Source organism: Rhinatrema bivittatum, chromosome 19, assembly GCF_901001135.1.
Source record: "Rhinatrema bivittatum chromosome 19, aRhiBiv1.1, whole genome shotgun sequence".
Taxonomy (NCBI): Eukaryota; Metazoa; Chordata; class Amphibia; order Gymnophiona; family Rhinatrematidae; genus Rhinatrema; species Rhinatrema bivittatum.
Window position 1 is genome coordinate 27113638 of NC_042633.1, and position 22134 is coordinate 27135771.

The 22134-nt window shown below is 46.8% G+C and overlaps 1 protein-coding gene across 1 annotated transcript in view; it reads left to right on the forward strand.

Moving 5' to 3' along the window:
- LOC115080633 overlaps nucleotides 1-22134 on the forward strand; it is a 33300-nt gene continuing 11166 nt past the window's right edge. Inside the window, exons 1-7 of the mRNA XM_029584936.1 lie at nucleotides 1-104; nucleotides 4491-4618; nucleotides 10506-10632; nucleotides 14650-14763; nucleotides 17402-17512; nucleotides 20511-20615; nucleotides 21175-21288. Coding sequence (XP_029440796.1) covers nucleotides 4595-4618; nucleotides 10506-10632; nucleotides 14650-14763; nucleotides 17402-17512; nucleotides 20511-20615; nucleotides 21175-21288 — 595 coding nt within the window. The 5' untranslated portion in view covers nucleotides 1-104; nucleotides 4491-4594. The remainder of the gene's footprint in view (nucleotides 105-4490; nucleotides 4619-10505; nucleotides 10633-14649; nucleotides 14764-17401; nucleotides 17513-20510; nucleotides 20616-21174; nucleotides 21289-22134) is intronic.

Genomic DNA, 22134 nt, shown 5'->3' on the forward strand with positions numbered 1-22134 from the left:
GTGTTAGCTGCTGTCATGGTCGCAATGCCAGGTTATTGTAGACTGTGAAGTTGCGTTTGAGGAGTCCTGGAGCTAGAGATCAGTATCCGGGAGGGGGAGAGCAGGTGAGCTCTGAGGTTCCGGGGCACCCCGGTCCCGTGGAGGGGCTCTGAGGGTGCGGGGATGGGGGTAGGGAAAAGGAAGTTCTTGAGACACTGGGCTGGGTGGGGGAAGAGTCAGGACCGGATTTAAGATTTTGGCGCCCATAGGCAGAACTGGAGAGGGAAGAGTTTTACCCCTTTCCAGCCCTTCCTATGGGCTCCAGATTCTTAAACTCGTCCCCGATTGCCTCTATGAACGTTTAGTGGGGGATGGTCTGAGTGCAACTGCAATGTCTTTTTGAGGAAGCTCTAGGGAAAAGGCAAAATATATCAGATGTTCATACTTGACCAACAAGCGCTTCTTCAGCCCAGGTATTTGGTACATTCAAAATTTGGTGCAGAAAGCATTCGTCTAAGTTGCCTATGGCCAGATCTGCGCCTGGGAAGAATGACTTTAAGCTGCTGTTCACACTGTGCCGAGAGGAAGGTGGAAGAGCAGCTTTGGGATTGGGGGTCATAGTGGGCCAGAAGCATATCTGGGAGCTTATCAGATTTTTGCCAGCAGACTAGGGGAATTTGCATCAGCTGCTGAATCTTTGGGGAAGCCCTAAACACTTTCAGGCCTCCCTGTTTACAGCTCCAGCCCCTTCACCTTCAGGAAGCCTGCAGGGAACATGAGGAGACGGGGGTCAGCCTAGAGTGCAGACACTCCAAGTACACGTTGGGGAAAGCTGGAAAGGGCTACTACACACAATTCAGCCTGCATAGTAAATGACAGTAGAAAAAGACTTAAGTGGTCCACCCAGTTTGTCCAGCAAGATTTTTTTTTCTATCGTTTAGGTTAGTAACTGCTGCTCTGTGCAAGTTACCCCAGTTTACACAGGTTTTTACTTTTCTTCATAAGAACTTTAAGATTTGCCATATTGGCAACAGTGCTTCCAACAGTGTTCAATCCAGGTCACAAACAACTGGTAGAATTCCAAAAGGTCAATAGATTCCACGCTGCCTATCCCAGGGATAAGTAGATTTCCCCAAGTCCAGCTTAATGGTTTATGAACCTTTCTTCCAGGAACTTATCCAAACCCTTTTTAAACCCAACTACATGAACTGCTTCTAGCACATTGTGTAACAACGAATTCCAGAGTTTGTGTTGAGTAAAAAAAACATTTTTTCCTCCCATCTTAAATGTATTACCCAGTAACTTCATTGTGTGTCCTCTAGCCTTTGTACTTTATGAAAGAGTAAACTGATTTTGCGTTTACCTGTTCCATGTCACTCGTTTTATAGACCTCTATCATATCTCCCCTCATCCATCTCTTCTCCAAGCTGAAGAACCCTAACCTCTTTAACCTTAATTCATGGGGGAATCATTCCATCCCCTTTATCATTTTGCTCGCTCTTCTCTCTATCTCTTCTAATTCTGTTTTTTCAAGATGTGGTGACCAGACCTGCACACAGTACTCAAGGTGTGGTTGCCCCATGGAGCGCCACAGATGCATTATGAGATTCTCTGTTTTATTCTCCATTCCTTTCCTAATAATCTCTAGCGTTCTATTTGATTTCTTGGCTGCTGCTGCCGCCGCCACACTGAGCAGAAGATTTCAGTATATTATCCACAGTGATGCCTAGATCCTTTTCCTGGGTGGTGATTCCCAATGTGGAACCTTGCACGCAGGGAAGAGCAACTCCAAATCATAACTACACTATACATCACTTTGCACTTGTCCACATTAAATGTCATCTGCCATTTAGATGTCCAGTCTCACAAGGTCCTCTTGCAATTTCTCACAATCCTCCTGTGATTTAACAACTTTGAATACTTTTGTATCAGCAAATTTGATCACCTCGCTTGTTCTTATCTCCAAGTCATTGATAAATATGTTAAAAAGAAGTGGTCCTAGTGCAGATCCCTGGGGCACTCCACTATTTACCTTTCTCTATTGAGAAAATTGACCAGTTAGTTTTACTCTGTTTTCTTGCTTTTAACTAGTTCTCAGTCCACAATAGAGAACTGCCGCTTATCCCATGACATTTTAATTTCCTTCATTTCTGTATTTTAGCCTCTAGGGGATCCTCTGTATTTATCCCATGTCCTTTTTAATTCTGTTGCTATTCTTCACCACTTCTTCTGGGAGCACATTCCATACATCTGCCACCCATTCCTTGAAGAAATATTCCCGGACATAGTTCCTGAGTTTAGTCCCTTGGAGTTTCATATTGTGACCCCTAGTTCTACAGCTTTCTTTCCATCAGAAAAGGTTTGATTCTTATGCAACATTAATACCTTTCAGGTATTTGATGTGCATCACATCTTCCCTGTATCTCCTCTCCTTCAGGGTGTACATATTTAGGCCTTTCACTCTCATCTCCTAACCATTTTGGTTGCCTTTCTCTGGACCGCCTCCAACCTGCCTCCATCCCTTTTGAGGTGAGGTCTCCAGAACTGAACACAGTACTCCAGGTGAGGCTTCACCAAGGACCCGTACAAGGGCATTATCACCTCCTTTTTCCTGCTGGTTATGCCTCTCTCTGTGCAGCCCAGCATCCCTCTGGCCGTACCTGCCACCTTAACACCTTGCTTTGCTACCTTCATATTGTCCCACTGTCACTCCCAAGGTCTCTCTGTCTGTGCACATCAGTCTTTCATCCCCCATCACATACAGCGCCTTTGGACCTTTGCGTGCCAAATGCAGGACTCTGCACTTCTTGGCATTGAATCCCAGCTGCCAAACCAATCACTTCTTGAGCTTTCTTACATCATTTCCTGTTCTTTCAGGCGTATCCACTCTGTTGCAGATCTGTCCTCCACAAAAAGGCAAACCTTTTTCTTTCTGACCCTTCTGCAATATCGCTCACCAAGGTATTGAACAGGAATGGCCCCAGAACTGATCCTTGAGGCACCCCACTTATCACTCTTCTCCTTTCAGCTATGATTCCAGGATTTGGGACTCAGCTGAGGGCTGAGTGAGGGTGCATAAGTCAGAGTGGTGACTTCTAGGGGGTTGAGAGCACAAAGAGTGCTGGAGAACAGGGAAGAATGCTGGGGGGTCATCCCTGGAGGGGGGAGGGGTGGAGAGTACGAATTAGGAAAGGGGGAAGAATATAAAAAGCTAATATGCATTATTCTCTCTCCCTCCTAAAATACCCTTCCCCCAGTCAGCAGCAACCTCAGGGGGCCAACTCAAGTTTGCAGGTATGGCTAGTGGAGAAGAGAGGCCTCTGGCACTGGGACTGTAGCTGACTCTGTGCCAGGAGGTTGGAGATGGAGGATGGGGAGGAGTGCTCGGACCATGGGTTATACTAGTTCGGGAGAGGAACAGGGGCTTTAGGGCTCTGAATCTGTGGGTCACACTCATGACTAGGGAGGGGATTTGGGCAAAGGCTGTCCAAACCTAGTGACCCTACCATCAGTTGGGTTTTCAGACTCTCCACAATCTACATGAGAAATGTTAAGATGTTCATGATATGTTAATGGGTCTCCTGGATATTCATTGTGGAGATTCTGTGGGGTCACCAGAGAAAGGTTTGGGAAGCCCTGTGGGTCACCCTGGGAGGGGGAAGAGACACGAGAACTGTGTGTCACACTGGTATTTTGGGGGGTAAGAGCGAGAAGGGGTTTCTGGCTGCTGATGGTGGTCTGTACCTGTGTATTCTAGTAACAGCTAGAATTTTTTATAACACAAATTCATTCAGTGAGTGTGGATGGGACTGAGACAGAGCAGTAACGCTATGGTCACTGGTAATGTAAATTGTGATGTATACATTCCCCCCCAGAAGGGAATAAAATGAGCCTAGGGCAGTGGAGAGGTCACTGGCACATGGCGTGTAAGCCATAGGATTGCAAATGTACAGTATTCAATCATATATTCCTGAATTTCAAATGACTGTCAAAGTAAGTTACACTGAAGAATCCATGGCCTTGTAGCAGCCACCAAGGCTTCACGGGATAGAGATCTGATCTGCAGTACGGCTGTGAAGTGGCTGACCTGTCGCGAAAGGCAGAATATAAATACAATTGTCTTTGGGAGGAGGGATGATTTTTAGGCCACAGAAGGAAACACAAGTTTGGGCCCACAATTGAGAGAGATGTCTGAGCTAGAAAGGGTGCAGAAATAGGGTAAAAGAGAGAGCCGGCATGTTGGATGAGATCTCTCGGTTTAGTGAAAGGTTGGCTCAGGATCTTGGAGGGGGAGGGCTTGGGGTTGTTGGCTTTTTTATTCCCGGGGAGAAGGAAAAAAAGGAATAGATCCAGGGGTGGCCTGTGTGACTCGAGATGAAGGCTGCATCTGGGGAACACGTTAGCAAGCGTGATGTGGATGAAAATGGCTGCGCCGTGGCTCTGATCAGGATTCTCATTCCCGGGAAGCAGAGTGCGCAGAGACTGAAAGCTTCAATCTTCTTCTTTCACAGGATCCTGCAAGGAGTGAAAGCTGCTTCCTTGAGGGGTTTTCCCCCGTGCTTTCAGCCATTCGTTCTCCGTCTGGATAATCCAAAGCAAAATCGAAACGGGCAAAATGGCAGAACAAGTTTGTTTTCCGGTATGTCTTTTAAATGTCGAGTTCATATTGTGGGTGCCTCAGGTTGCTGTTTTCTCCTCCCCAAGAACAGCTAAAGACAGACTCTAGGTATGGAGATAGCAAGTTAGTGAATTTCGGGATTTGGGACTTTCAGTACTTTTGATAATGCTGGGATCCAATGAGGCGTATCCTGAATGACCTGCTTGGCAGGATGCTGAACTTTGCTGTTGCCTGAGAGGCAGGCAGTCTGTCACTGCCGGTCCAGCTTGGAAGTGAATTTATACTAACAGATGGTGGACGTGTTGGAGGGGCTTTAGTGATAATTTGTTCTGGAGGCTTCAGAGAACATAAGATTTGCCAGACTGGGTCAGACCAAAGGTCCATCAAGCCCAGTATGCTGTTTCCAACAGTGGCCAAGCCAGGTCTCGAGTACTTGGCAGGATCCCAAAAGGTCGATTAGAGTCAAAGCTGCTTATCCCAGGGATAGAGAGTGGATTTCCACTTCGAAGAACTTGTCCAAACCATTTTCAAAACAGCTTTTACTACATCCTACAGAAAGGAATTCCATAATTTTTTAAATTATGCATTGAATTGAGTAAAAAAAAATTTTTTCTCGTATTTGTCTTAAATATATTACATAGTTTTTATACTTTTTGAAAAAGTAAACTGTTTACTCGTTCCACTCCACTCATGATTTTATAGACCTCTATCCTATCTCCCCTCAGCCGTCTCTTCTCCAAGCTGCAGTCCTAACCTCTTTAGTCTTTCCTCATAGGGGAATCGTTCCATCCCTTTTATCATTTTGGTTGCCCTTCTCTGTACCTTTTCTAATTCTGCTGTATCTTTCTTGAGATCTGGTGACCAGAACTGCACACAATACTCAAGGTGCGGTCACACCCTGGAGCGATACAGAGGCAATAAGAAATACTCTGTTCCCTGTACGTACCAGGATCAGTCCAGACTGCTGGGTTATGCCTCCCGTCCAGCAGATGGAGTCAGAGAGAAAACTGAAAAGGCACCCCCTATACACTCTGGTGCGCCCCCTGCGATCCTTCAGTATATCTCTGACTCCAGCAGATGAGAGAGCATAACCTGCGGTCCTGATCTCCTGTAAATTGGGAAAGTTTCCCTGTCAGGTTTGATTTAAGTTATCTGGCATAAAGATTTTGTGACTAGATCATTGTAAATTTTAGAACTAATTTTGCCTATAATTGGAGCCCTAGCAGGCAGCAGTCTATTTGCTTTCTTGGCTGCTGCTGCACACTGAGCAGAAGATTTCAATGCACTTTCAATGACACCAGGATCCTTTTCCTGAGTGGTGACTCCTAATGGAGAACCTTGCAGCTATAATTTGGGTTACTCCTCCCTAAGTGCATCATTTTGCACTTCTCCACATTAAATGTCATTTGCCATTTGGATGCCCAGTCCCGCAAGGTCCTCTTGCAATTGCTCACAATCCTCTTGTGGCTTAACAATTTTGAATAATTTAGTATCAGTAAATGTGATCACCTCACTCGTTCCCATCTCTTAAGTCATAGGAATATGTTACAAAGCAGTGGTCCCAGAACCGATTCCTGGGGCACTCCAGTATTCACCTTTCTGCATTTAGCCCTACTGTTGTTTTTCCTTTGTACCATTTCTCAATCCACAATGGAATATTGCCTCCTATCCCATGACTTTTTAATTTTCTTGAGTCTTTCATGAGGGACTTGTATAAATTTATATTTTGCTCCTTCCCAATATTAGTTGAAGGCAGATCCCAAAACATTCATAATAAACACAATTATTTAAACATTTAATGTTTCATTTTAATGTATTTAAAACAAGTATATAGCGTAAACAAAATAGTCATTTATAAGCTTCCTTGAAATAAAAAGTTTAGCGTTTCTGCCGAAGCATTATTTTTTGTCTTGCTCTTCTGGTAGCTGTACTGGAAGGGAGCTCCATAAGGGTGGCCCAACGTATGAGATTGCTCATACATACAGGACTTGTAACTTAGACTCACACAACGGGCAGTGGTTAGCAGCTGTCTCTCTGATAACCCACAAACACAGGAAGGAGCCTGCCATCTAATCGTGCTACCCCCATACAATAGTTTACAGATAATTGTTAGCATTCTACAGGCAGGCAATGCAGACCAGACACAATGAGGGGGGGAATTATATGTTAAAATGATGTAATTCTCCCCCTCCCAACCCCCAGAGCAGTATTTGCAGCAGAATTTTGAATTGGCTGCAGTGCTGTCATATGTCTGTTGGGTAAACCCCCGTGCTACAGTAATCCAGCTGATCAAATAACATGGCCTGCAATACAGATCAAAATCTTGTGAGGAGAAACTTTGAAAGCTCTCATCTGTTTTAGCTTATGAGATGCTGTCTTAACCTGCTTAAGATGAGCCTTTGAGCGTTGAGAATCTAATACTTGCCCCCAAGCTTCTGGCTTCCTTGGCGGCACTATTACGTCATATAACAGGGATTACCCACAACCAGTTTGTCTTGGCTATGTTTAAGGCTAAAACATTTTCACGCGCCCAACCACTGTTTGTTTAGTTAGAGTCAAGGATAAGCCAACTATACATATTTTGAGTGGATTATCAGTAACACCCATAATAAAAACAAAAAGCACATAACAAAGATGTTAACATAAAATACTGATAACTGAAAACAGAAACATATGTAAATAGACGAATATATATCATAAAACACACCACAAGTCTGCTATGCCTGTAATTGTTACAATTCACTGACAAAAGTTGGTCAGGCCTGCTAACCACCCACCCATCGTATCCTTATATCCATATCTGTCTCGCATGTAATTACCTTGTTGAAGGTTGGTCAGCATTTTTAACCACCTACCCATAAAATCCTTAAAGATCCTGATAAAAAAAACAAAAAACTGCATTTCCTGTCATTGCCTTCTCATAATGCATTGTTAGAAGTTAACATTGCCATCTCCAAAATATCCCTAATAAGTATCCATTAAAATCCCTACAGATCAAACTAAAGATGAGTTTTATATATAATACAATGTGTATTTTTACTTTATTTTTTTTAAATATTTTATATTAAAAAAGCACAAAAACTTTGGGAAAAGTAATGAGGGATCCCATAGAAATCAAACTTCCCATCATTAAATTCCCCACAATGGGAGCAGAGAAGGAGGAGAATACCAAAGAAAGCACTAGCGAGCGGGTGGATCCTGTCGTAGACTTCTCCAGCTTCCTGGTTCCTTAAGGGAGCCGGAGAAGAGATGGGAAGCCTCCTGGTATCAGGAAAAGATTTAAGTTGGCCAGGAGAAGAGAGAGAGAGAGGAAATCAGATCTCTATTTAATGAAACTTTTGCAAGGATAGCCTAATATAAATGTGGCATCTAGTGCCAAGCAAGCTTTCCTTCTCGTCTGAGTCAATCTTCATCAGTCCGGGTAAACTCTCACCTTGTGACCAAACAATTCAGCATTTAAATTTCAAAAATAAGCAGTCGTCTTAGTTATTGGGTGTTGAAAATGTCTGCTGTTTTGCAGTATTTGAGTTTTGGGGGAAATATTTCCTCACTCATAAAACAGGGGGAGGAGGATGGTGGCCTTGTAGCACCTCCAGCGAGTCCCTTGCAAGCCCCGAGTGGGGCAGTTTGCGCCACGTGGCATCCTGCTGGGAACCTGTGACCTTGTTGGGTCTCTGTCGGAAGCAGCCTTTCGGTATGACTCAGTATGGCATTTCTTATTTACGAGGACTCATTTTAAGCAAGACGATTTCATAGGGGGACGTGACAGCAGGAAAGGACCATGACGGGCCTATCTAGTCTGCCCATCCGTACCAACTACTCAGCTTTACGATCCTCGCTACTCCCTCCGAGATCCCCTGGATTTATCCCATCCTTTGTCTACACGAAGAGCCTGTTCAGTGCGCGCCCCCCGCCTTCTCCCTAAATATTTCCTTATTACCCCCCCGTTCACTTTCTTCCCCTAATCCCTCATTCAAGCGGGAGCAAACTCTTTCAGCCACGGCCCCCCAAGATGGGTCACCGTATATAGAGAGAGAGAGACACTCGCACTGCCAGCCAGTGCCTCAAAGCCCCCGCTTTGTTTCTCCAAGATGCTGAAAGCTCCCACACGTACATGGGCACATAGAGGCAGACAACCCTGCACCCAGAGAGACCGAGAGAAACAGATACCTCGTGCCCAGGCTGAGAGAAGGCGAGACAGCCACCCAGACAAACATAAGACATAGTTATCCCACACCCATGCCGAGACTGATACCTGAAACCCAACACTCAGACAGGCACAGAGAGAGGCCTACATAGCGCACCCAGGCAGACAGACCCCCGCATCACGCTACACTCAGACACAGTCCCTGTACCACGATGGGAAGGGCTGGAAGAGTCTTCAAAAAAACCTTTGGTGCCAGCCAAAGTTTGAGCTCAGAAAAACTCCATCCTAACCTGTCCAACTCTATTTTTGCTTTTTTCTTTTTACTGTCTTCACTAGTTATTCTTAGTTTGCTTATCTTTTTTCTCTCTTTCACTTTTTGTCTTTATTCTTCCTTCCCTGTCTCACCTCCTCATCCTTGGCCTCTTTGCTCATTCCCCTCTGCTTCCTCACCATGTCTTTTCCCCCGGCAGGCGACAGCTGTGGTCTCTCTCTCTCTCTCTCCGTAGATAGGGACCCCTGCAGCAGCAGGAACGCCTCTCGGGCTGAGGTCTGAGAGTGGCAGCTTTTCCTGGGTTGGGGAGCTCCTCAGGGGGCTGCCCCTCTGTCCAGTTCTGCCACAAAGTAAGAGACCCTGCCCGAGCAGCTCCTCTCCCTGGCCCACGGAAAGACGCATGGCTAAGCTATCACGCCATTCTGACAGCTCCCTCCTGAGCTCTGCAGTCCCTTCATGTCGGTGAGACTCGATAGCAGTGCCATTTGTTTTCCTTCTTGACTGGGCAGCCAATAGACCTCCCTTCAGGGTTGTTCAGGCTCCTATCCGCCCCCCGGGAAGCTCTGGGGTGGACAGGTTTAGATCTTTAAGGCTGTCCCCCATATGCTTTAGGACGAAGACCACTGACCATTTTAGTAAGATAGTAATGACGGCAGAAGAAGACCAAAACGGTCCATCTAGTCTGCCCAGCAAGCTTCCCAAGGCAGTCACTGCCGCTCCGTGCAGGTTACCCCCATCCTGTTCCTATCCTTCTGAAGGTGCGGTCTCCAGAATTGTACTGAGGTCTCACCAGGACCCTCCCCTTTTCTGCTGACCCTTCCTCTCCCTATGCAGCCAGGCATCTTTCTGGCTTTTGCTTTCTCCTTATCCACCTGTTTGGCCACCTTGAGGTCATCGGATATGAACACCCCCAGATCCTGCTCTTGTTTATGCGTAGAAGAATGTCACCTCCTATCCTGTACCTCTTCAGTATGTTTTTTGCAGGCCAAATGCATAACTATGCAGCTGTTCAGCATTAAATCTCTGCTGCCAGACTCGAGTCCATTCTTCCAAGCTTCCCCCCACCTATCATTTTTCAGGTTTTGCTATCATTGGCAAAAATAAACACCTTTCCTGACAATTTTTCGGTAACGTTGCAAAGGATTAGTCTAAGGACCAAACCCAGTGCTACACTGCCAGTAACGCCCATCTCCTTGGAGTGAACTCCATTTCCCATAATGCTTTGCTGCCTCCCATTTAACAAGCTTTTGACCCAATCTGTCACTTTAGGGTACTCAAATTCAGGATAACTACACCTACAGAGCCTAACCACTGGTGTGCCCTCGACCTCCATGTTATTGAAGTGTGTTCAACTGGCTTTTGTATGTGACACACTGCTCCCACCGTGCGAGACTGTTCAAAAGACTGCATTGCGCAACTCGAAGTACAGCGGCGGGGAAGATGTCCCCAGGGCACCTGAATTAAAGGATGGTGTATCCCTTCTGTTTCAGGTCTCTGTTAAATTTAACAACGTGGCGGCCTATTTCTTGAAGGAAGACTGGGACGTGCTGCAAGACTGGCAGAAGGAACTGTACAGAAACGTCATGAAGGACATTCACGCCGCCCTCATCTCCCTGGGTAAAAGAGGTTCTGTGTCTCTCTTCCGAAAGTACAGTCTTTGGCATTGCGATCCTGAAACTTAGAGATGGGTGACCCAGATTCTCTCCTGACTATAGGCTCTGTATCTTACAGCACTGATCACAGCTCCACCCCCACTCCTCCAGAGTCTATCAATGCAGTGGGCCTGATGTGGATCAGGGAATAGGCGCTTAGAGCCAACAGCTGTGGAGCAAAGCATTTTATTAAATGCTGCATACCTTGTGGAGAGAGAGAGTGCGTGACGCAAAGCACCAGTAGAAAACTCTCTCTCAAGTGATTTTACTGATAGGACATTTTATAGGCTTTACACTTGTACATTTCCAACCTCTAAACTAGGTTCCACAATTGTCAATTTCTAGGATTGCCTTTTTGCTATAAACAATGAATCTGAATGGCCGTATGTTAACTTGTTCTTGCTGTGCATGTACACTAATCCTTGCTTTTTATGCAAATGCTATCTGGGCCTGCAGCTGCAGTCTTGGTGTTTTTTCCTAAACATAGTTTCTGTACCAGTACTTTTCAGTTTATACCGCACTTTCTTTCTAGCCTGTGGCATCTGCCTGTCTAGCAAAGCCCAAAACTGAAGCAGAAAGGCTATAATACTTGTCAGTCATTTTTAAAGCTACTGATTGTAAAAAAAAAATCAAAACCTTAGAACAAGAACAATGACTTTTGTGTGACATGTCAAAATCTTTCACTGCACTAGTCATACCTGCCGCAGGGGCCCTGTGGCCGAGCACCCCTGACAGATAACTCACCAGCAGGGTTTGCAGCCCAGCCACTCTGCTGCTGTGGTTCGGAGTGTACGCATCGCCTCAGCAAGTGCGCAAAGTGGTTCCAGGCCTGCTGCCCGTCTCTACGGTGACGTGGCACGCGGAGCCAGGGGAGGCCTGAGAAACCAGGGCTTGGCTTGGGGGGGATGACATGACGAGAGCAGGGGAAGGGGGTAAGAGAGCACAGGGGTGGAGGGAGGAGGAAGCATGAGAGCGGTTAAGGTTGGTGAGATGGACAAACGTGGCGATTTATGGGGAGATGGAAGAAGATTGATAGAGCCGGCAGGGAAAATGAAGGGGGTGAGACTGGGAGCAGATAAGGAAGACATAGTGATATAGGCAAGGAAGAAGAATGAAACGAAAAGGAAAAATTATCAGGAGACCATGCCAGACAAAATGGGAGGAAAACCAAGAAAAGTAGTCAGGAGCTGAGCAAGAAAGGCACCTGAGGGCACCCCACAGTAGTGGGGTTTGTTGCTGTTAGGCCCACAGACTCTAGCCACTCCGGCCTACTGCTTTCCACTTTAATGCCCCTTGCTACAGCCATGGCACAGGGCAGATTGTGGTGGGTACCATGAGCAATGCTTCCTCCCCAGCCTCCCCCGCACTTCTCTTCTCCTCCTCACTATGGGCCAGGCTGCCTGAAATTATCGAGCTCCCCAATAGTCTCAAACCTGCACTGGGCCACCTTTGCCAAAACATAGCCCCAGGCTACCCAGTTCCAGCAGTTAGGAGCAGAGCAGACCACTGGCGTAGCCCTGCTTGCCAGCAGCCAGAGATGATGGGTAGCACCCAGGGTCCCGGGGGAGTCCCAGCTTGTCCTCGGTCGAAGGCGAGAAGATCCTTTGCAGCTTCCTGGCAAAGCCCATCCTGCCAGTGGCTGTGAGGACTCCAGGAGGCCACCCTTGTGGACCCCCTTTTCCCAGTGGCCAAAAACAGGGAAAGGGCCTGAAGCTGCCATAATTGGGGAAGGGAGAGGGAAGGTAATATTCCATAGGTGTGGGAGGTGGAGCGAGAAGATGCTTAGTGGGCTTGGAGGCTGAAGAGTGGGTGGTAGGGTGGAGCGAGGCTGCTAGGCATTAGGACAGTCTTCAACAACCGTGGATCAAGGGGACCCCCTAATGCGCGGTCTTGTACGGTCGCTAACGTTCGGGCAACCACTCTGTGGCTGTCCCCCTTTGTATACCTCCCGATTTTATTCTTTATTTACTTAAAATCAACATATTAGTTTTTGTTTATTAGATTTTTTTTGTGCTTTGTTTCTACTCCCCGGCTGTTTGTCCGACCCGCCTGGGATTTTCCCGCTTTTCTACTCCAGGTTTTCATAAATACTTCTTGTTGTCAATTAATTGTTACCGCTCCTGCGGTAACAATTATCAATAGACTGAAGGTTTATTGGTTGTGTCTAATCTGGGGCTGTGTGTAGCTTGCACCGTCGCTGCCGTGTCTAATCTATTAAGTAAATAAAGAATAAAATCGGGAGCTATACAGAGGGGGACAGCCACAGAGTGGTTGCCCGAAAGACAGCGACCGTACAAGACCGTGGATTAGGGGGTTCCCTTGATTCACGGTTGTTGAAGATTGTTGACACAAGGGAACGAGGTTGGTTGGCCTTAGGACAGAGCAAAGATTGGGGTGATGCTTGTGTGCTGGGGGGGGGGAGGAGAGGACACTATGGGTAGGAGGCAAAGGAATTGGGGGGTGAGGGAAGAGAGAGCAGGGGACGCTGTCAGAGCCACTGCCACCAAGGAAAGGAGCACTGTGCTGGCGCTGCCGCCACTGGTAGGGAGGGAGTGCTGTGCTGGAGCGCCTGCCTGTAAATAGGTGGGGCGGGGCAAGTGGGGGTTGAAGGGTTCACCCAGGGCGTCCATGGCCCTTGCATCGGCCCTGGGTGCGAACATGAGGAAATGGAAAGATGGTTAGTATCTGTAGATAGGGCAGCGGTGTAGCGAGGAGGAGAGGGATTGGCAAAAATAGGATGCACGAAGACGGTGGGGAAGACTAAATGACAAGAGGAGGAACGTAGAGCAGACAAGGGGGGAGAGTTTGTTTGTCTGTTTCTCACCGCAGAACAGATCCAGCGCACGCATCAGCAATGCAAGCAGTAGTGCATGCTTCCCTTACAAACAGTGCCCCACTGCAGAACATGCACAGCACCGGAAATGACAGTGCAAGCTACACACAGCCACGGATTAGACACGGCAGCGGTGGTGCAAGCTACACACAGCCACGGATTAGACACGGCACCGGCAGCAGCGGTGCAAGCTACACACAGCCACGGATTAGACACGGCAGCGACGGTGCAAGCTACACACAGCCACGGATTAGACACGGCACCGGCAGCAGCGGTGCAAGCTACACACAGCCACGGATTAGACACGGCAGCGGTGGTGCAAGCTACACACAGCCACGGATTAGACACGGCAGCGACGGTGCAAGCTACACACAGCCACGGATTAGATACGGCAGCGGCAGCAGCGGTGCAAGCTACACACAGCCACGGATTAGACACGGCAGCGACGGTGCAAGCTACACACAGCCACGGATTAGACACGGCAGCGACGGTACAAGCTACACACAGCCACGGATTAGATACGGCACCGGCAGCAGCGGTGCAAGCTACACACAGCCACGGATTAGACACGGCAGCGGTGGTGCAAGCTACACACAGCCACGGATTAGATACGGCAGCGGCAGCAGCGGTGCAAGCTACACACAGCCACGGATTAGACACGGCAGCGACGGTGCAAGCTACACACAGCCACGGATTAGATACGGCACCGGCAGCAGCGGTGCAAGCTACACACAGCCACGGATTAGACACGGCACCGGCAGCAGCGGTGCAAGCTACACACAGCCACGGATTAGGCACAACCAATAAACCTTCATTCTATTGATGCAACCCCATTATTGCTCTCTGCTTTAAAGGCAGGGGAAAAAGAGGAAAAGGGGAATTGGACTCAAACAGCAACCAACAAGGGCCCTGACTTTGACGGATGTCTGTAATGGGGCTGTAAGCACCACAACGTCATGGTGCTTCTGTGTCCCTTTTGACTTGTGTTAGATGTCCTAGTGTAGAGGAGGGAAGCCTTCAGACAGCTCAAGGCGCCCCCATAAGGATTTAACTGGGTTAAGCGCACAAAACTATTTGCCTGGGTGGTGGCTTTCTTCATGTTCCATGAATATTATAAAAAAACAACCGGATTACTTGTTTCCATAACAGGCTATGTAATTGTGAATCCTGACATTTTGCTGCGGATTAAGCAGGAGGAGAAGCCGTATTTCAGAGACCCTCCTGACTCGGAGGAAAGAGGAGCCTTTAAATCTCCCACTGCACGTAAGTAGGAAGTAGTTGTCGTCACCCACAAGGTCGGAATGGGGCAACTGCAAAAGTCCCTCTGGCAGGAAGTGGAAGGGGGGTACAGGAAGTAACAGAGTAGATATTGGCAGATAAGGACCAGTTGGCCCATCCAGCCTGCCCAGTTGTGGGTTTCTCTGGTTCTCTACCATTCTGGGGGTAGCTGAGCATATAACGTCCCATGCTTACAGTACATCATCTCTCCCAGTCTCTCCCCCCTTCACACACACCTTGTCTTTTACCTAACCTCTCAACCCTTTTCCCCAGCAGTGCCCTCTACATCTCTCTCAAGCCTTTATAAATTGACTTTTCCTCCTCATCCCATCATGGAGTGTGCCCTCAGGCCAGCTCCTCTGGAGGTCGTCCTTCTTCCAAGATCTCCAACCCCCTCTGATACTCTTGAATGGAATGAAGATCTGCTCTGGCCCAGGCTCCTCCAGCCTTAGGCCTGCCAGGTTATAGTAAGCCACTTAATCTGTACGCAACTGAACGTGGAATGGTGGTTCTGTCAGTTCTCACCCGATCCCATGGACCTCGACAGCATCCTGTAGGGTATTTCTCCTCTAAATTAGATTCCGTGGCACGTAGCATGCCTTCCTGTTTGCGGGCAGTGGTTGCTACTATTACAACTGTCAGAGCAGCAGCTAATATCGCATAGACCCCTCATGCCATGCATAGCATTATCCCCCAAGGCCGCACTCAGTTTGTCACACAATCGGTTTTGTCAGTGGGAGATTGCCCTGTTTAGATGGCTCTGCACTTTTAGCCTGTTGCCCTGCTTTTAAACCTTTTTATAGATTTACCAGAACCGGAAGACAATGATCCCGTTCCCTTCCGCGATTCTTACTCTTCCCCGACCAGATATTCATGATGAAGCATTACTCAATCCTGATCTGGAACGGGGGGGGGTGTGGGTGTGGATGGCACTGCCTTTTTTTTTTTTTTTTTTAAAGATGGGATTCAGCATGCAGGGTACCCCGTGATCACCATCCGTGGCATCATTGAGTCAGCCCCTGGGACTCCAGCTCAGGTTGCAGAGTTCAAAGCATTGAGCAGCAGTGCCCTCTGGTATGCACAAGGTGTGCATTTTTTTTTTATACCGGCTTTAGGTATTGTATGAGAGCGGTACATGACTCCCACTCATGTCTGCACTCCTGGATGTTGATCTGCGGGAAGCTGCTCCTGTTGGATGAGTAATTGTAAACCATATGCAGATGGGCTATGGCACCATTATGACGGTCGCCCGGTTACATCCTGCTCTTTGTTACTTTATCTTGCCCCTATGGATCACACTATGGCACATACAGGCAAACTGCAAGGTTTTCATTCTTTTGCAAAGTGTGCTATGGCCCTGGGTTTGGACAAGTAGCTACAAAGTTTGTCCGGAACTGTTTAACTTGTGCCAGACCTATTGCTTCTGGGACCTATCTATCTGAACAAGCTGCACCGCCCCCTTGAGGCCCTTTGTGCAGTTACAAGTGGATTTTAAACACATGCCAAAAGCTCAAGGTTATCAATATTGTTTGGTGATCGTAGACCGCTTTAGCAAATGGGTTGAGGCCTATCCTGCACACATCAATACAGCTGCCACAGTGGCCAAGATTTTATGAAAAGAATATATCCCTAGGCAGAGAGTACCAGACTGTATTGGCAGTGACCAAGGACTAGAATTTCCTAATGTAATTGAACAAGTAACTGCTGCAATGGGTATGAAACAGACCGCAGAGTCGTTCAGCCAGGTGGAACAAATGAACCAAACTATTAAAACTAGACCGGCTAAAGCTGTAGATGAAACTTGGGTTAGCCTGGCCAGAGGTATTACTAGCAGTCTTACTTAGTATTAGGGGTACAACTCCTCGAACTACAAATTTAAGTCCATTTTGAAGTAGTTTTTGGATGCTCTATGCCAATATCCTCTGCTCCAGGGATGAATCTAATTGGATGTGGTTTCTCGATTTAACTGATTCAATGATCTCATATTGCAAACTACTAACTGCAGCTATTTCTAGAACATCTCACCGGGTCAGAGACCCTGCCAAAACCCAGACAGGGTGGGTAATCCAGCACTAGGGGGAGGTATTTGTGTCCTGGCCTGAGCTCCTATATTTTGAAGTGGAAAATTCAGATTTCTTATATAGACAGAGATTTGCCTCTCTTTGTATTTGATTATCAACAGGATTGTATTTTGACATGAAACTGCTCTCTTCCACTGTTTTCTGCTTACATGTCATTTCTTGTTATGCCCTGTATTAGGTCCTATTTTTACAAGCAGCATTATACGAGGTCTTTCTAAGTTTGCAAACCACGTGGGTGATTATCAAAGATTTCTTTTAAAATTAAAAAAAAAAAAAAAAGTTGCCAGAAATTCTTTCTATGGGCAAAAGAAAGTGCAGTTTTACAATTGTGCATGGAAACTGAACCAGAGGGAGTTGGGCATAATTTTTTGCTCCGTTTATTCCACAACTGAAACCAGGCCTTGTACGATTCCGCGAATGGCATCAGGCAGTCCCATGCGACATCCCGGGAGGATGGGGGGGCTGATAGTAGCACAGCTTTCAAATATTTCTGCCGCAAGGCCTGAAGAAGCATTTTGAAAGTCGTTTCTTTTTCACACCAGGCCAACCGGCTATCCTGCCTGATGTTTTATTGCGGATTAAGCAAGAAGATGTCTCGGTCCATAATCAGAAGGCACTGAATGGAAGAGAAGGAGCAGATTTCACCATTGCAAGTGAGTGAGAAGGTTCAAATAGCTTTTGAAATGCATTTTGGCAAAGGGTGAACATAAGTGATGAAAAGATAGTATTGTCTTATTTTGTGGTGACACCGAGCCACATATTTTGTGGTGACACCGAGCCACATATTTATTTTGTGGTGACACTGAGCCACGTATTTAATCCGTAACAGGATCAGAGCAGGGTGGTAGTGTAGGAGTATCTGGGTGGGGATACCTTACAGTCGATTACTAGATGTAACCAATAACCTTGTGATATTTAATTCATTAGCTTTAGGAAACAGTTACAGACACTTATGAGATAGTCAATTAGTTGATTTACTAAAGCAGCAAAAGGTAAACAGGTTTATTACGCTTTTTCTTTTCTTTCTTTCTTTGTTTTGGTTTCGTTTGTTACAGTTACAGCGCAAGGTCGTGTAGTAAAAGATAATTCAGAACTTATAAGCGTATTGTCTGTGTCCAACTTTGCACTTAATATTTATGCAATGCCAATCTAAATAACCCAGCCGAAAGGTAATTAAGCCAGTATTTTCACCCTTAAAACCAGCCCAGGTAGAAGTCGGGACACTCTCGATACCGCACCACGTGGTTAATCCATCAAAACCCCCTTATAGTGGATGACTGACAGGTCTCTGACATCTCTGTGAGAGATTTGATGGCAAAATAAAGCTTAAGGAATTCTTTGCCCTAATTCTTTCAATAGATAGCACAACAGTTGCTTCCACGTTATGGAGCAGATTGTCCTGAGTGAGCACTCAGTCTTAGCTTGCAGGTTCACTGCAGCAGTCAAAGTTCTGTTAGCAAAGGTCTCTTGGCAGAGCTTTAGGGAATCCACGGGGAAAAGCCCTTGGCCAAGGCTTTCGGATAATGTCCCCGTCTAGGGAACTCTCAGGCCTTTTTCTGTCGAACCTCATTGACTATTCCGTTCCGTAGGCTCCAGTGTTCTGAACTGGATGTTGCCGCCTCCTATAGACACAGGATTGGTGGGATGCAAATAAGGTCATCTGAGTCCCAATGCATAGGAATAGTTCCTTGTGGGTTAATGAAGTTCAGAGAATCTGTTAACAAAACCCATTCTGTAGCTGGATACAAAGTTTTAGCCAAGGGCCTGTTTTACGGTTCCTCAAAGTTCACCTCTCTCTGGAGAGACAATCACAGTCTCTTCTCCTCTGTAAGAATCACAGTCTCACCTGAAGTTGCAGTGTATCCAATGCTGTATCTTTCTCATGAGCAAGGTGTCAATATTGCCCCATTCCTGTCTACCGTAGGTTTTTCCTAAGACTTCAAATTTTAAAATGTGGGTTTAATATTTTAAACTTTTTGTTTTTTGTTTTTTTTTAAAGGTGGATTTCATCTTCCATTTTGTTTAGGGCTCAAATAGTTTTGTGACCCTCATGGTGGCAGAGTGTTGACCCCCCCCCCCCCCCACCCCCCTCAAATTGTAAGGTTCTCACTCATCCAAAGGGACCATTCAGCTCCTAGCTTAGACTGTACACTTGGTCTTGGTGGTGACCTCTATTTGGCTGTCTCAGAATATGTCAAACAGTGATCCTAGCCTCAGTTGAAATTTGGGATGGATCATATATCTAATTATAATAGAGGAAAGATGCCCCCTGCACCTGCATAGCCAGTATGCAAATTGAACTCCGCCTCTCTCCCTTCCTGTACTCTCCAGCTCTGCCCTTTCTATGGGAATTGAGCTCCACCCCTCTCTCTACTACCACAAATGGATATTGAGCTCCGTCCCCCCCTCACTCTCTCTCTCTCTCTCTCTCTCTCTGTATGGGAATGAGGTCTGCCTCTCTTTCCCTGTACTCTTCAGCTGTGCCCCACTGTCCAGCTCCATACTTCTCTGACTGTATTCTCCAGTTCAATCTCTACTATTGCACATGAAAATGAAGCTTCACCTCTCTCTGGCTGTACTCTCCAGCTCCACCCCTCTCTGACAGTATTCTCCAGTCCAATCTCTACTATCGCACATGAAAATGAAGCTCCACCTCTCTCTGGCTGTACTCTCCAGCTCCACCCTCTCTGACTGTATTCTCCAGTCAATCTCTACTATCGCACATGAAAATGAAGCTCCACCTCTCTCTGGCTGTACTCTCCAGTCCAATCTCTACTATCGCACATGAAAATGAAGCTCCACCTCTCTCTGGCTGTACTCTCCAGTCCAATCTCTACTATCGCACATGAAAATGAAGCTCCACCTCTCTCTGTCTGTACTCTCCAGCTCCACCCCTCTCTGACTGTATTCTCCAGTCAATCTCTACTATCGCACATGAAAATGAAGCTCCACCTCTCTCTGGCTGTACTCTCCAGCTCCACCCTCTCTGACTGTATTATCCAGTCCAATCTCTACTATCGCACATGAAAATGAAGCTCCACCTCTCCCTGGCTGTACTCTCCAGCTCCACCCTCTCTGACTGTATTCTCCAGTCCAATCTCTACTATCGCACATGAAAATGAAGCTCCACCTCTCTCTGGCTGTACTCTCCAGCTCCACCCCTCTCTGACTGTATTCTCCAGTCCAATCTCTACTATCGCACATGAAAATGAAGCTCCACCTCTCTCTGGCTGTACTCTCCAGCTCCACCCTCTCTGACTGTATTCTCCAGTCAATCTCTACTATCGCACATGAAAATGAAGCTCCACCTCTCTCTGGCTGTACTCTCCAGCTCCACCCTCTCTGACTGTATTCTCCAGTCCAATCTCTACTATCGCACATGAAAATGAAGCTCCACCTCTCTCTGGCTGTACTCTCCAGCTCCATCCCTTTCTCTCTGAATAGTCAGTCCACCTTCTACTGCCACACATTTGGATTACAGACTTCCTACACTTCACAGTATTTTCCCATCCTTGGACAGGCTGTGGCATTGTGTATATATATCTCTACATGCAATATAGTGACTTCAGCCTCATATATACTCAACATGCGGGGGGACACTGGTTGAGTACTTTTTTTTTTTTATCCTTAACACATGATCTTATTTGACAGGCAGTCCTACTGCTGGCCCTGACATGAGATCCAGGATTAAGCAGGAAGATAGTCTGCGCTCCCAGGATCATCCTGACCTGGAAAAAAAAGAAAATCCAAGCACGAGTGAGTAAGCATGCCCGGAGCAGCTTTCACTTGCTAGGATATGTCCAGAGAGGAGGGGGGGACCTAGATGTGCTACTTGGTACGTTTCTAGGGATTTAGGTATCTGGGTGGCATGATAAAGAGTTAAATGTTGTGCAGGAATCTTGCGAAGTGCATGGTCAGCCTGCGCTCGTATAAAGATGCCCGGGGTCTGGATGATGTGCCCATTGGGGGAGGGGCCTGGGACAGGGTCAGGGCACCCTGTGCCCACTATTTAGTCATATTTAGTCCAACAGGATCCAAAAAGGACACATCAGGCTTATTTAACAAACTTGCTGCCTTGGCTTCCAGGATGGCAGAGCAGATTCATATTCTGTCAATGAAAGGGCATGCAGAGAGACCCTGACAGTGTGATCCGACTTATTCCCGCTGGCTGCAGTGACACACGCTAACAGTCCGAATCCAGCATGGGACCTTTTTAACCAACTCAGATGTTTCTCAGCTCAACCAAAGTAATCGCTTCAAGATGTAGTACTTTGTGCTGGTCTTCAATCTGTTCTGGTTTGCCGCTTGCCCACAGGTTATCCCATTGTGATTGCAGACGAGCCTTTTGAGATTAAGCAAGAGGAGGGGCCTTATTCCAGTGACCCTCGAGACCCAAAGGGCCTCGGCAGTGGGAGCAGCGCCAGCACAGGTGCGTAGGAAGCAGCGACGGGCTCGGAAATCGCCGCTGCTTCGTTGCCAGCCATAACCCGGAAACCAGCCCGCGTCTGCAGAGACGTAGGGGGGGGGGGGGATATGAAGAGTCCGGGACCTGGCTTCCCTTCCCGAAAGATAGAACAACTTGGGCCATGTTTCACTGCACACTTTCATATTCAATGATTCGGTGCCTCTTATTGCATCTGACCGAGGTAGCTTCACCTCTGAAAACTGTGCATTAAGGTCCGCGTCCACCCCACACCTCTGGTGCTTTATAATCTTTCCAGTCACATCAAGTCAAGGATTTGAGTCCCTCTGGGATAGTAGTACTTTGAAATCCTCAGCTTGGTGTGCAGTTATGGTCAACAAAAGCATATACCCAACACTGTATTACAAGGAAAGAAATGGGAAATAAAATAGAAGTTACCATAATGCCTGTAGCGATCCATCGTGTGCCGTTCTGGCTGCCCCGTCTCAATCAAAGATATAGTGGAACTAGAAAAGGTACAGAGAAGGGTGGCCAAAATGCACGGCTTCACTATGAAGGAAGGCTAAACCAAGGTAGGGCTCTTCAGTCTGGAGAAAAGATGATCTAGAACTCTATAAAATCTTAAGTGCTGAAATAGGGAACGATTATTTATCCTTTCCAATACTGCTAGCACTAGGGGGACACTCCAGGAAGCTAGGTTGCACATATGAAATTAATCGAAGAACATAATTTTTCACTTGGTGCACAACTAAACTGTGGAATTTACCAGAGGATGTGGTGAAAACAGATTAGCCGAGTTTAAAAAGGGTCTGGACAAGTTTGTGGAGGAAAATTCCATAAACCACTATTAGC